At 40.2% G+C, this 13,608-nt stretch overlaps 1 protein-coding gene across 1 annotated transcript in view; it reads left to right on the top strand.

The window, feature by feature from the left end:
- itfg1 (integrin alpha FG-GAP repeat containing 1) overlaps positions 1-13,608 on the top strand; it is a 144,640-nt gene that overhangs the window by 41,697 nt on the left and 89,335 nt on the right. The window contains exon 9 of the mRNA XM_056402763.1: positions 13,414-13,514. Coding sequence (XP_056258738.1) covers positions 13,414-13,514 — 101 coding nt within the window. The remainder of the gene's footprint in view (positions 1-13,413; positions 13,515-13,608) is intronic.

Here is a 13,608-nt window from a genome sequence, read left to right as displayed (position 1 = left end):
GTTGAAGGCACGGTACACATGCATGTGTATGCACATGATCAGGATGTTAGCACATCTGCCTCATTTAGAGCCAAAACCCTGTTTAAATTGTTGCAAAGGTAAACAGACCAAGGTAAGAAATCAATCAATAAATAATAACCATGTCAATTACATAGAAAACAGGCCTTTAATAGAGAGTAAAAAACTTGAAAGTTAAGGCAAACCATTCCTACAGCTGTCCCAACTTTTGTTGATGACTTACAAACCCCCATACTGTAAATAAAGATGGCCGTAGCCTCCATGACATCAAAGATAGGTTCTAAAGAGTGGTTTTGAAACTCAGAGTGGGCTGCTGAGCTGTTGCCATCTTAGCGGTACCTGACTCTACTTAACTCCTGGCTAATTCAAAAGGGGGTTCAGTATCTTACCCAAGCAAACTTCAATACGTGGCCTGGAGGATTCGGGAATCGAACCTCTAACCTTCTGATTAGTGGAGGACATGCTCTACTTCCTCCATAGCTATAGCATACACAGCATAACTAGCTAGCTAGTTAAAGAGCTATAAGAAAGAATACTAGAATTTCACTCACAATACTGTGCTACAGAAAGTAGTGCTGTACATTGCAATCAGAATTGGTGAAAAAGAGGCAAGTAACAAAGCAGGACAGACTGGTTACTCAGGGGTGTGTCCTACAGCAAGATAATGAGCCAAAACATTAGAAGAAAAGAACCAAACAGTGGCTTCACACGACGGAAGACCAGCACAGTCTCCAGACTTAAACCCCATGGAGCTGGTTTGGGATGAACTGGACAGAAGGTGAAATCAAAGAAACTAGCAAGTGCATCCCCTTTTTTGGGAATTTCTTCAACAGTATTGGGATGAACAATAATTAATTTCCATAAAGAAAGAAAGACTAAACGTAGGATTTAAAATTTCATGAGTCCTGATTCCTGAGAACATATGAAGGACACCTTACAGTAAAGAATGCAACCAAATACAAAAAACAACAACAACACAGGCTTTGAATTGTTTTTTAATTATTTATGAATCAAGCTTATCTGACGCAGTCACAACAAATAACAATCATAAAAATTGATAATAATAACTGTAATATTTATCACTGTTTGTTGGGCTGAATTAAATTGTACAGGTGTTGCTGTTTTTGCTGTTTTACTTACTATCTACAATTTAAAATTTTCCTCTTTTCCAACAATCTGTTGACATTATCATTCAGTGTTTGTCTCTCTGTGTGTTGCCATCACATGAGCTCTGACCGGCTTCTCCCTCGGCTAATTAAAGAACACATCTAGGCTTTCCCGAAAAGCCTTGAAGGAATGACCGCAGAGAGGCCGAATGAAGGAGAGGAGAGAAAGAGTGAGGGGGGATAAAACACTTCAAAGATGATGTGAACAGAGATAGAGAAGAGGATAAAAAATATAAATATATGCCGAAGTTAATGATCTGGAGAGGAAGGAGGACAAGATGGCAGGGACGATAATGAAGGAATTAAGGAAAGGAGGAGGAGAGGAGAGGATGAGATGGACCAGAGAGCAGCGCTGCATCCCTGTGTGATCTGTGGGAATTATTTCCATCACACATCTCACTGTCCATTTCGCTCCATCCTTCTGCCTCTACTTTTATCTAGCCGTCTCCCACTACATGTTCTTCGTCGTTTCTCCACCTCCTTCTTCATTTTCCCTGTATCTGTCTTGTTCTCTGTTTCTTTAAGTTCAAATGTATGTATTTTTATTTGAAATATATAATAATATACAGTAAAAACGGCAGCTATCGTAATTTTAACCATACAGTACAATAAAATTGATATTATATTGATTGATGGAAATTAATATTTAACAACACTGGCTGCTGAGTGTCATCCCAGTTTGATTAAGTCCATATTTTTGCAGGCTGGTAGGTAGATTCCAGCAAGTTCTGCAGCTCTGCCTCGTTTTTACCTGAAAAATGTAGTATTTAGCTTCATCAAGGAACATTTAGTAAGCTGCAGCAACTTTAGATTTACAAAAGCAGCTTAGTTTCAAGTTTGCACACCAGTTATAAATCTTGACAGCTATATTTAATAAGGCCTGCCTGTCTGTTTGGCAAACAGGATCATTACAGTAGTCACAGAATTTCACAGTCGACTATAATAAAATCAAAACTGTTTGAGTTTCGCATTTAGATCTTGTAGTGAAGTCTGACCTGGGGTCTTCAGCAGCTGGAAGGTTTCACTCCTGGGAGCAGCCGGGCTTCCTGCCTGAGCATCTCTCAGCATGTGATGTATTTGAAGTATTTATCTAGTATCTTAAGGATTGTTACTAATGGGTCATGTGCCACTTTACTATCATATCACATCTTTGAAGATTTCAAAGAAAATATTGATGTCAATTTGAATGTGATTTTTGACAATAATTAAAGACAATACATGCATTCTCACTGTCTCTGTACATTCACATGGCAAAAAGAGTTTCCGAGCCAAATGTGAGTGAAAAGCTTTGACGACTTTATTTCCCTTGATCAGTATTTTGGCATTTTTTAAGTTGTATCTTTTTTTGTGACCAATTCTGGCAGAACTCAGCTTTGACTCAAGCTCAATTCCTTTGCTTTTTGATTTTGTCCTATAATTTAAGGAAAAAAATATATTTGAAAATCCCTCCTTTAGCAGATATAAATTCACTGATTTCGTTAATGTAATCTTATAGCTGAACCTGGATGGTCTGTGTCACCAGCACTAGGTTCAGTGCTATACTCGTGGCAATTTTTCATCCAAGATATAGACATTTCACTATTCATCTGTCCCTCTGTTTTTGCCACTAATGTCCCAGATACAGGATTGACCTGACCTCAGAACACACATGGCCGACATTATAAATACTGTAAACACCAAAAACAGTTAGAATTCATTTGGATCTATAAGTGTCAAGTCTGTTTTACCGATCTGTTGAAAGTTATCTGCTTGAGTAGCCTCCACAGGCAGCACACATTGGCTGAACTTGAAGCGTGTGCGTTTGTGTGTGCGTTTGTGTGTGTGTTTGTGTGTGTGTGTGTTTGTGTTTGTGTGTGTGTGTGTGTGCGCGCGCGCGTGCGTGCGCGTGCGTGCGTGCATGTGTACATGTGTACGTACGTGCGTGTGTACATGTGTATGTACGTGCGTGTGTGCGTGTATGTTCATGGATGCATGACGGGAATACGCCTGTGTTTGTGTGTGAGCAGTTCTGTTTCCAGTTCTAGACTCTTAATAGATGCACAGCATATGCCAGACAAAACAGGCCCATCTGCCTTATCACTGAGGTAATTGCATTTTTCAAAGTGACAGCGGCCGATGCATAATTCATCATTAGGTAAAGCACAACAAAGTCCCACAACCAAGTGTGTCAGCTAGCTTCAATGCAGGTAGGATGGAGGGAGGCTGCTCTGCGACCAGCAGCTCACCAAGATAGGGAGATTTTTCAGACAGCGAGACGGGAGTGTGTTTGGAAGTGATATTTAAAATCGGCAAGGCTGTCATCATGCTGTGTGTGTGTGTATGTCTATGTGAGAGAGTTGATGTGTGTGTATGTGTGTGTATGTGTGTGTGTGTATGTGTGTGTGTGTGTGCGTGCAGGTAAGCCAGCATGTTAACAGGACAGTGTATTTCTCTCTGCTCTCCCCCCTAGGCGTTTTTTCTTCCACTCATCTTATTATATTGTTACATCCAACCTCTCCTCCTCTCCATCTTTTCCGTGTGCCTCATTCTCTCCTCAACCTCTGCACACCTTTCATTTACTATTTTTTTTTTTTTTACATTCATTTTCCTTTGTTTTCAGCTGTCTTGTCATGTTTTCAGCCAGTGCTTTTTCAGTTTTGGATTCTCCATCAGTTTCTCTCTGTCTCAGACTCCTGCAGAAATGGATTTACCTGTACCTGTTAAAGAAGAGGTAGTGGTGTGCCGCCTGGCTAGTTAAGATCACAGTAAGTTGTGTGAGCAGTATCACACAACAGCATACATCTGCAGTTATGTTAAAGACATCCCTTCAGACCATATTAATGAAGTAAAAATGCAGCAGTGGGAAAAAATAAAACCTCCTAATCAAGCACCATTTTGTGATATCTCTTGCATTTAGAAATATTCCAATCCAAATGCAAATGATCAACTCTCCTGGGTTTACAGTTTCCTGGTGCAGATATTAATTTGCACATTTTAATATGCAATTTGATGCAAATTGCAAAGTACATCTGACACAAAAGTGTCCTTCATTGAAAGTAAAAACCACATCTCCTTTCTTTCTTATTCCAATATCTGCTGCACAGTAATTATGCACAAGTAGTACTCTCAATTATAATGATCCACCCACAGTGCCCACACACTAATTAACTCTTTATTTTTGAATTAATTTAAAATTTTCATAGTGTTGCACACTACATGTGTTGTATATTCAAAAGGAAAAACACAACTTCTCTTTTGTGTTTGTATTAACCTTTACAATATACCAAAGGTTTTCAAACTGTAAGGCATCCTTCCCCCGGGGTTTAGGGGAGATTTAAGGAGGGGTGAGAGTGAGGTAGAGATGAGGTGAAAGGGACAGGTGCATACTGGAAGTTAGTTATTTTAGTTGGCCTGTTGATTAGCCATGCTGGCCAACACAATCAACAGTTGGAGCTACGCTCTGAATGAGACACTTAGCGCTTTATTGCTGCAAATTGCCTCAAATTTCGTACTCCTTCTGAGTCACACTCAGTGAAATCTGAACACACAGACATGATGCACATATTTTTAAATCTAGTGTGACTCTCACTTCCCAAGGATATCACCATATCTGTCAGACACTCTTAATGACTGCAAAATTTGCCTGAGAATTATTTCATTTTTACATTTTTGTCAGTATCAACGTAATCCAGTGATAGTTGTCATATACAAATAGCCCCCATTAAATATTCATACACAGCACTGTTAGCTCCTCTTGTATGTTTACTTAAGCTCTGTCCCAAATCCAATACATACTAATTCCAAGCAGGTTTTGAATATGTAACGTGTTTACACTGGTGAAGTGACAAAATGAAGTATTCTCTAACTATACAGTGTGCATACTAAATACCATTGATTTCTGAGTGCCTGTAACATCATCAGCCTAATTAATGCAGCTGAGCAATCAGATGACACACCTGATCTTTATTAGCTATTAGCTACTTTACTTGTCCCTGAGTAGATCTGGGTGTCTTTCTAACAGGAGCCGCTATTGGCTAATACAGCTTATGTTTATAGTGTCAGTTTGCCAAAATTCAAACAAATAAAGGCTTAATTGGGCCGCAAGTTGTAGCCCACATCTAACTAACTGACTCAATAGCAACACTCACTGAGAACTTTATTAGGAACACCTGTACACATACTTTTTCTTGCAGTTATCCAATCAATTAACCAATCATGTGACAGCAGTGCATTAAATCCTGCAGATTCAGGTCAGAGGCTTCAGTTAATGTTCACGTCAAACAAACTAAAATGTGATCTCAGCATCTTTGACCGTGGCATGGTTGTCGGCTGGCTAGTGTTTCTGAAGCTGTTGATCTCCTGAGATTTTCACAAAAAAACAGTCTGCAGTGTTTTCACTCAGAATGATGTGAAAAACAAAACACATCCAGTGAGGGGCAGTTCTGCAGACAGAAACGACTTGTTGATGAGAGGTCAGAAGAGTATGGCCAGACTTGTTGGAGCTGACAGAAAAGTTACAGCTCCTCAGATAAACACTCTTTAGGCTGCAGTGGGTGCAGGCTCACCAAAGCTCACCACAGGTGAAGACTGGAGAAAATGTAGCCAGGTGAATCTGGATTTCTGCTGAGGCACAAAGATGGTAGAGTCAGAATTTGGCATCGATCGCATAATATGCAGTATTGTCCAAAGGTTTTAGGCACTTTAGATGTTTAGAATCTTATTCATCATGTGATATATCATCAGGGAGGCCTGTGTGTCAGGTGACATGGAATTTAGGTCACCAACGGCCTCCTTCCTCTGCCGCCATGTTCTGAAATTTGTAAATACATTGATGGTGTAATGATAGTCCCTCCCCTTCCGCTACGTAGCCAAGATGGCAACTGTTGAGGGTGAAAAGCGTCCAAAGTTTTACACTCAACTTTTTGGTTGTTTTGAGTGCACCATCCGGGTACTTTAAGTGCACTGCATGTTGCCGTACACTCAAAATATCAAGTGTAAATACGGACGTTCGCGAATTGAAACACAGCATCTGTCTTCCCCAAGGACAAGACCTATGTCATACCACACACATTCCTCCCACTCTATTATCTTTAGCGCACACACAAAGCTCTGCTCTATCAGATCATAGGGTTCATAATGAGACACGGGCTCCTGGCAGCATTCCACCATGTGCGTTTGTGCATATACATATTGTGATTTGCATTGTTATTGGCGCTGTGCTGTCGTCTATGAATGCCAATGTGTCACAATATCAGCACAGTCTTTTTTTCATTCTCTCGTCTGTTGTTGTCTTTAGTTATTTTCTTTTCTATTTTCCCTCCTTCCACTGCCCCGGCCTTCCTCCACGCAGCCTTCTCCGTTTCAACCCTGCATGCAGTTTCCTCCCTCTGCGACGCTCTCAGCCAATCTCCATCACACCATGCATCTTCAGCGGGAGGGAGAGATGAAAAACGGGAAGGAGGGAGGGAGAGAGGGAGACAATAAGGGGGAATAAAGAGGAGGAGAAATGGACGAAACGGTGGTATTAAGACTGAGGAGGGAGAGAGATAGTGACTGACAGAGGAGTGAGCTAGAAGAGGAGGAAGAGAAACAGTGGAGTAGGGTGAGAGAGGAGACAGGTGAAGGAGAGCATAATGGGAATAAAAGAGAGACGGATGAATAGATAGATGAAAAAAGGTATTCATGGAGGAAAGGACAGGTGGGACAGAGTGAGGGAACGCTACTGTGTGTGGAACAGAGCTGACAATAAGCATCAGAGACAGAATGGCAAGTGATAACCTCTGTAGGACTGAATTAGCACTCATTCTGTCTCTCTCTATCTCTGCCTGCTTCTTTGTTCTTCTCCTTGCAGACACCTCACTATCAACACATCCTGTCTCTATCTGCACTGTTCACGGTGCACATGATGCTCATACACAGTGTGTAAGGCTGTTTCCATCACACCCACAGTAATGCAGCTAATTAGAACACATTGCCTACATCTAAACGCTTTGCCTTGAAAAATATAGCTTTTTTTTTTGGTTCCAACCAGTACAGTATGTTACAGTTTGTTACAATCTGTTACGGTATGTTCTGCAGTAGATATTTGCAGCAGCCCTGCAGCCTCCCATTTAGAATGTAGACAGGCTGGCAGAGGGCAAAATAGTGTTCACAAGTATTGCACTCCCATAAAGTCTGGGGACTTGCAACAAAACAAAAAAAAAAGAATGGTCAGAATGAAAGCAGACGAGCTCAGTCTGACTTTTCGTTAGACTCTCCCTTCCATGTAGATGCCTACTTTGCTCAAACTGCACACCTCCACTTTGTAACACAGGATCTCTGTTTAAAACCTGTAGCCAGGAAACCCCATGATTAGCAAACTGATCTTCAGATGAAAAATTGGTGGAGTGCCTATTTTATAGTTTGTCAGTAGAAATAAAATTTATCAATGACAATTTTGATCTTTGCTTTGTCGTCTATTTAATCAGGTACTAAACATTTAATGGGCACAGCTTTTCTTCAGTTCATACCCTGCAAATCTATTACTTGGGGTTTTAAGACATCACTTCAGGCTAACAAAAATAAGATATTCTTACTTGAAGGCCAAGTACAAGATCTGCTGCAAACCAGACATGTCGTTTCATTACTGCAGTAATGTGTCTCCTTTAAATTGTGTCAAACACTTCCCTGAAAATGGACACAATTAAAAATGAATGAATTGTCGTCTGCACTTTTAAGAGATTTCCTCATTCCACATTCCACCATTAACTGTTTCTCTCTGTCTCTCTTTTTCTGTCCGTACTGCAAATACATCTTTAGTCTTTACACTCATTTTCCTCCAGCCTTTTAAAGAAAACTGATGAGAAACAATTGCATTTTGAAAGCAGCATGAAGGAAAATCTGTCTGCTGTATTCTCTTTCCTTACAGCCACATTTAGTTTTGACCTGTGTTTTCATTTTACTTTTTGATTTCCTAATTTTGACATTACATTATGACAAAGTCAGGATATGAAGGGTTGTGTGAGCATATGTTTTGTACAAGGATATTTCTATCTAGGCATCTAAGTATCATTTTAAATGTGTTTCCGTCAGCCATTGACTTCGAGAATATCAGAAAAGAAACATTTGGAAACAAGTCCTGACAGACACTTCAATATTTTTATTTTATTTTTTAAAGATGATATATTTTTAAAATTGAATAGTACATCAATAGTATTAAGTACAAGTACAAGTACAAGGACTTGTTGACTTATCATCCTCTGCAGTGTATCTCATTATCTCCTTCACTTTTACTCCCCCTTTCTGCCTCTCACTTAGTTGCCCCTGACAGCCACATTCAGTTTCTTCTCCTCCCATTCTTTGTACTGTCATTCATCATCAGTGTCATTCAGGTTTCCCCCTCCACATGGCACAGCATCTGCTTGGGAGTGTTGCACTTGCCCAGTTGAAAATGATTCAGATACACATTCAGAGATGTGATGAGAAGCCTAGAAGCAGTTTCACCTCTGTATGTCTGGTGTCAATTTACACTCCAACACCTGAACACAGTGCATGTAGCGTTAACGCCATAATTTAGAATTTACTCCCGTTGAAATGGGGCACCAGTCCTCCTCGCCAAATTTATCAATCTCATATCGGAAGCCATGACTTCTCGATTCAATGGATCTCCAGTCTCTACGTCAAAAGAATACAACAGGACAACAACTGGGTGTAAATAAAAGAGTTTATTAACTAAACTACTATGTACAGAGTAAATGCAAGGTGTAATAATCATAAAGATGAAAATAATAATGAAATGAGCAGTGTGATGAGTTGGCAATGGTGGGAGAGAATATGTTATGGCTATACACTATGACTATACAGCTAATGATACTACATCTACGAGTTAGGTTTGATGATTAAATATTGCTATATTTCGACATCAACCCAGTCATGAGCAGAGTGTTAAGACCGGCCTACTGTGAGTTGCGCTGTAGCGGAAGACCCTCGGCTGGAACCCAGGTGGCTGTGGTTGCCGTGGTAACCCCGGAGACGTGGGATCTAGGTGGATTCTCCTGGAGGCCGTGTCCCGTTATCACGATGACGGATTCTGCCGGTGTCTCAGCGGTTCAGCTCTGGTGGAGTTTGCCAGGAGACTTTCTGTCTCGGACACTCTTGATTTCTGCTCGGCTTCTCTGCAGGCGGTCGTGCAGATGTGTCTCTGCTGGCGTCTCTTGCGGGTTGATGCGAAATAAACTCTAATGCTCTTAACTTTGGTTGGATAACTTTAGAGGAGGCTGGCGTTGACCAGATGACTCTAAAGTTGTCAAAATCTTCAAAAAGGAAAAACTTGATGATGATTGATGATTAAAAGTTACAAAATTACTGAGGCACTTCTGTTGCTTTGGTTCAGTTGGTCTTGACTTGGCTTATAAAATTAAAAGATCGCGCATGTAGACAAAAATCATGTTACTTGTAGCTTGTGGCAAAGAAAACTAAAAGACGCGAAAAGTGCAAAAATGACTAAGAGCCATGAGTTTGTGGCGAGCAGCTTAGAGCTAAGAGTTTCCATGGCTACAGAGCCGGGCTTTGAGCCGGGACTCTGAGCTTTGAGCAAAGTTCTCAGCTTCTAGTTTCTGCATCGTTTTCCTAGCTTCAGCTTTTCGGCCTCTAGCTTTTAGCTTCGTTTCTCGCATTTTCTTCCTTCTTAGCATCTCACCGAGTTTCTAACTTTTCCGCGTTTCTAACATTTCTAACTTCTAACCTTTTCGGCATCTGACTACTGACCATGTGTGAATTGATCACATCTGTTTTATCCCCTGGGGGCAGGTGCATGTTTCAGGGGCGTCAGCCGTCTTATCCTGTGTTTCCACTTGGAAAAGAGGGTAATTTTCCACTGAACTTTGGAATAATTTAATTTTGACTCTTATCTAGAGAGGGACAGATGAAGAGAGGTTGGTGTGTGTGTTCATGCATGGCACAGCCAGGCCAGGATTCACACCTTAGTGTTAATCAGTCCTTTTGTTGTTACTTGTCCTATACAAGAAACAATCAAATATCATTAGACGTAGTCTTATTGTTACAAACTGGAGATTTTGCCTATATTCTTCAGTTTTCTGTTGTCCATTGGTTGATCCTCTGGAGCTGACCCTTTGACCTTTGGTCTGGTTCTGTGTCGTTCGGACATGCTAAAAGCATGGTCTGTTTGTGGGAGAGGGGTCCTTTGATAGTTTGATGGTGGGAAGAGTCGCAAAGTGTCAATTGTGGGTCCGTTACTCTGCATGTCCTTACAATGAACTTCCTTAATGGCTTGTGACTGATGCCAGGCCAGGTATGTACGCTACATGCGTGTGCAGTAAACTAGCCACTGAGTGAGGTTAACAATGACATCACTCAGTTTAGGTGTCCCAGTAAGCCATGACAATGAGCATGCATGCTGCATACGAGGGTGCTGCATCCTTTTATAAACACTGAAACTAAAGTCCTTTAGAACACAAAAATGTCATCAGTCCTGATCATAACAACCAAATATTCATTAATTTAACCCTTTAAATGCCAGTTTGTTTACAATGCCACTGTTTTTTATGAATCATTTTCCATACACTAAATGCTAAGGGTAAGTTTTTTGTTTGGATTATCATGAGAACCACTTGCTCTCACCTCATGAATTTGCAATCACATACACAATGTATGGACACAAGTACACCCTACAAAAATGCACACACACCCAACACAGACACACACACACACCAACACTCCCACATTTTAGTTGCATACATTTATTCCAGTGGCCTACAGTGCTCCATAATACAGAAGCAATGTCCCTAGTGGGCACCAGGAAAATGTATTTGCGCCATCAGCCAAACATGACTTCATCTGGCGGAAAATAGTAAAAACTACAATGTTGGAGCCAAGACTTCTGGATGAAAGCCTATGTGTGATTTTTATTATTAGTTTATGCTGTAATGGCAGTGGGTGTGACTGTAATTTGTATACACAGTGTGTTACAGACATATTAATAAGAGGTGAGGTTAAAATTTTAAATAAAATTCCCCCCCTAAAAAAACAAAATGAAAAGGACAACAATGGTAAATGGTCCTAAAGATGGACAAGGGTTAAACTTTTAATTGCAATACAGAGCTTGTTAGTGTAATTAAATACACCTGTGATCTTCCTGCTTTGACAGGTCAAAGTGTCTGCAGCTGAAAAACGTCTGTAACTCACAACAAAAGCTGCAGATTAAAGGAACATACCATCGTCTTAGTAACCAATAACATCCAGCATTATAAATGAGTTTATGTAATTGATATTATCTGTTATAAACCTGAATTTAGTCATATTTAGTTGTAACACAATTTTCAGTAAATAAAATGTCTCTGTCCTATTCCTTCAAACTGAGAATAAAACATCATCGAGCTGGATGTTAAACAAAGTCGACATTTAAGTAAAAAAAATCAAACAGGTCTGACATGAACCAACACAAGAAAGAAAATTATGCAATGTATATTTTGCGTAAAAATCAGCACTACAACTGATTATGATCTTCATTATTGATCGATTTACAGATTATTTTCTCAATAACTTGAGGATGGTTTGGTCCAAAAAAATATTAGTTAATTGCAAAACATGCTGCTCACAATCCTTTAACAGTCAAAAACCCCAAAACATTCAATTTACTATCACAGAAGTTTAAAAAAACAAAAAATATTCACTTCTGAGAAATGAGACCAGCAAAGTTTTTCCTATTTTGCTTAAGACATTATTAAAATGATTAATTGATTATCAAAATAGTTGCCGATTAATTATCTGGCAGCTGATTGATCGACTAATCATTTCAGATCTAGTAATAATCATGGTTATCAAAGTAAATGTAACCATCGATAGGTCCTTCTGAATTTTGACAAAATCTCTGATTGTTTCCGACGCAATTTGAGCAATTGCACTCACCACACCCACCGTCTTTACTAACACAGGAAGAAGGATTTTATTCATGTTTATATATGCGCTGTCACTGACCTGACGCACCCGATGGTTTATTACTCAGAACCATACGGAAAAGCTTAGATGGAAATTGTTTGGAAAAGGGCACTTTCAAAAAAATTCTTGGCAGTTGATTGGGCAAACCATCTGTCTATCACTGTCTCTCACTGGTTCAATCAACCAATCAGATTCTGCAAATTCTTCACTTTTTTTCACGAGCCAGTAAATCAAACTCTTGCCAACACTAGTTCGTAGAAGAGCGAAAAAAATCCATCGAGAAAAGCCTTCAGTGCCGTATGTACTCTGCTCTTCTTTCAATGAAGAAATACTGTCCAGTTCTGATGGTACAGCAGCATCTACGCCAACCTCTTCAGGAGCCACAATTGTTGTCAACAAACAGTCGCTTCTCGCTGTTGTCACACCTAAGACACGCCCGGAGCTGCAAGTAGTTCCTCCCTCATACGACGCTGATTAGTTCAATCCACTCTGGTTCAGCCACAAGCCAACAGCTTGGAGCCTGTCAGAATGGATTGTCACTTACTTTTTTTCATTATACTGTAGTAGATATGTGCAGCTCAAATCAAAAATTTGAAGTAAAGCATTTTTGAAGCACTATGTTTTCTCTCAGCCATGTTTTCTGGCTTCACACAGTTGAAGGCCTGAAGACATAGGAAAACAACAAGTAGATCACATTCTCGTGGATGTAAATGTGAAAAGGAATTTATGATTCAGTCAACATCACATAATGAGGTATTGTTTTGTCATTTGAAGTGCGTGCGTGTGTGCGTGCGTGCGTGCGTGCGTGCGTGCGTGCGTGCGTGCGTGCGAGCGAGCGAGCGTGTGTGTGTGCGAGCGAGCTGAACCTGAACCTGGTGATCTGAAGTGTTTGTGCTTTGAAGAGCTGTTGTTTTGATTTGGGAGGCTCTGTCCCTGTTTGTACATTAGATGCAGCCTGCATGTATTATGATAATAATAATTAAGAGCGATGAAAATCAGTGGAGAAAATGATACTTCAAGTCAACTGACATTATTAAAAGGCATCAAAGAGACAAGTGCTGGTGGATGTGTGTTTGCTCATAGGAAACAAGCAGGTGTTCCTGTGATCCAACTCACACATGGAAAAAACAGGAACGATTGTCTTTGTGCCAGAAACTGAGCTGTGCTCAAAGTCGACTCTAGAACAAATCTGAAGTATTGTGATGAAGTGAAAATATTAAAATAGCACAGTTTTAGAAAACAAAGGATCACGCTTTCCACTGTTTCAATCCAACAATGTTGCTTTGCAAACTAATTCTCTTTCTGATTCTGGCAGATGGTGACGGCTACCAGGACCAGCTCCTCCCCGTGTGTCTGGACGACAAGTGTCTTCGCAGTGCCATCTACTTGGCCAAGTCAAAAGAGGGCTCAAAAGAGGTACATGATACACACACGACCACACTGACAGATGTGATACAAGTCTTTCTAATGAATTAGCCTTTCCTATTCAGTTACACCAGTTAATTTTTTT

This window comes from Seriola aureovittata, chromosome 1 (genome assembly GCF_021018895.1).
Source record: "Seriola aureovittata isolate HTS-2021-v1 ecotype China chromosome 1, ASM2101889v1, whole genome shotgun sequence".
In the NCBI taxonomy this organism is placed as follows: domain Eukaryota; kingdom Metazoa; phylum Chordata; class Actinopteri; order Carangiformes; family Carangidae; genus Seriola; species Seriola aureovittata.
This window is presented reverse-complemented; position numbering and strand designations above follow the sequence as displayed.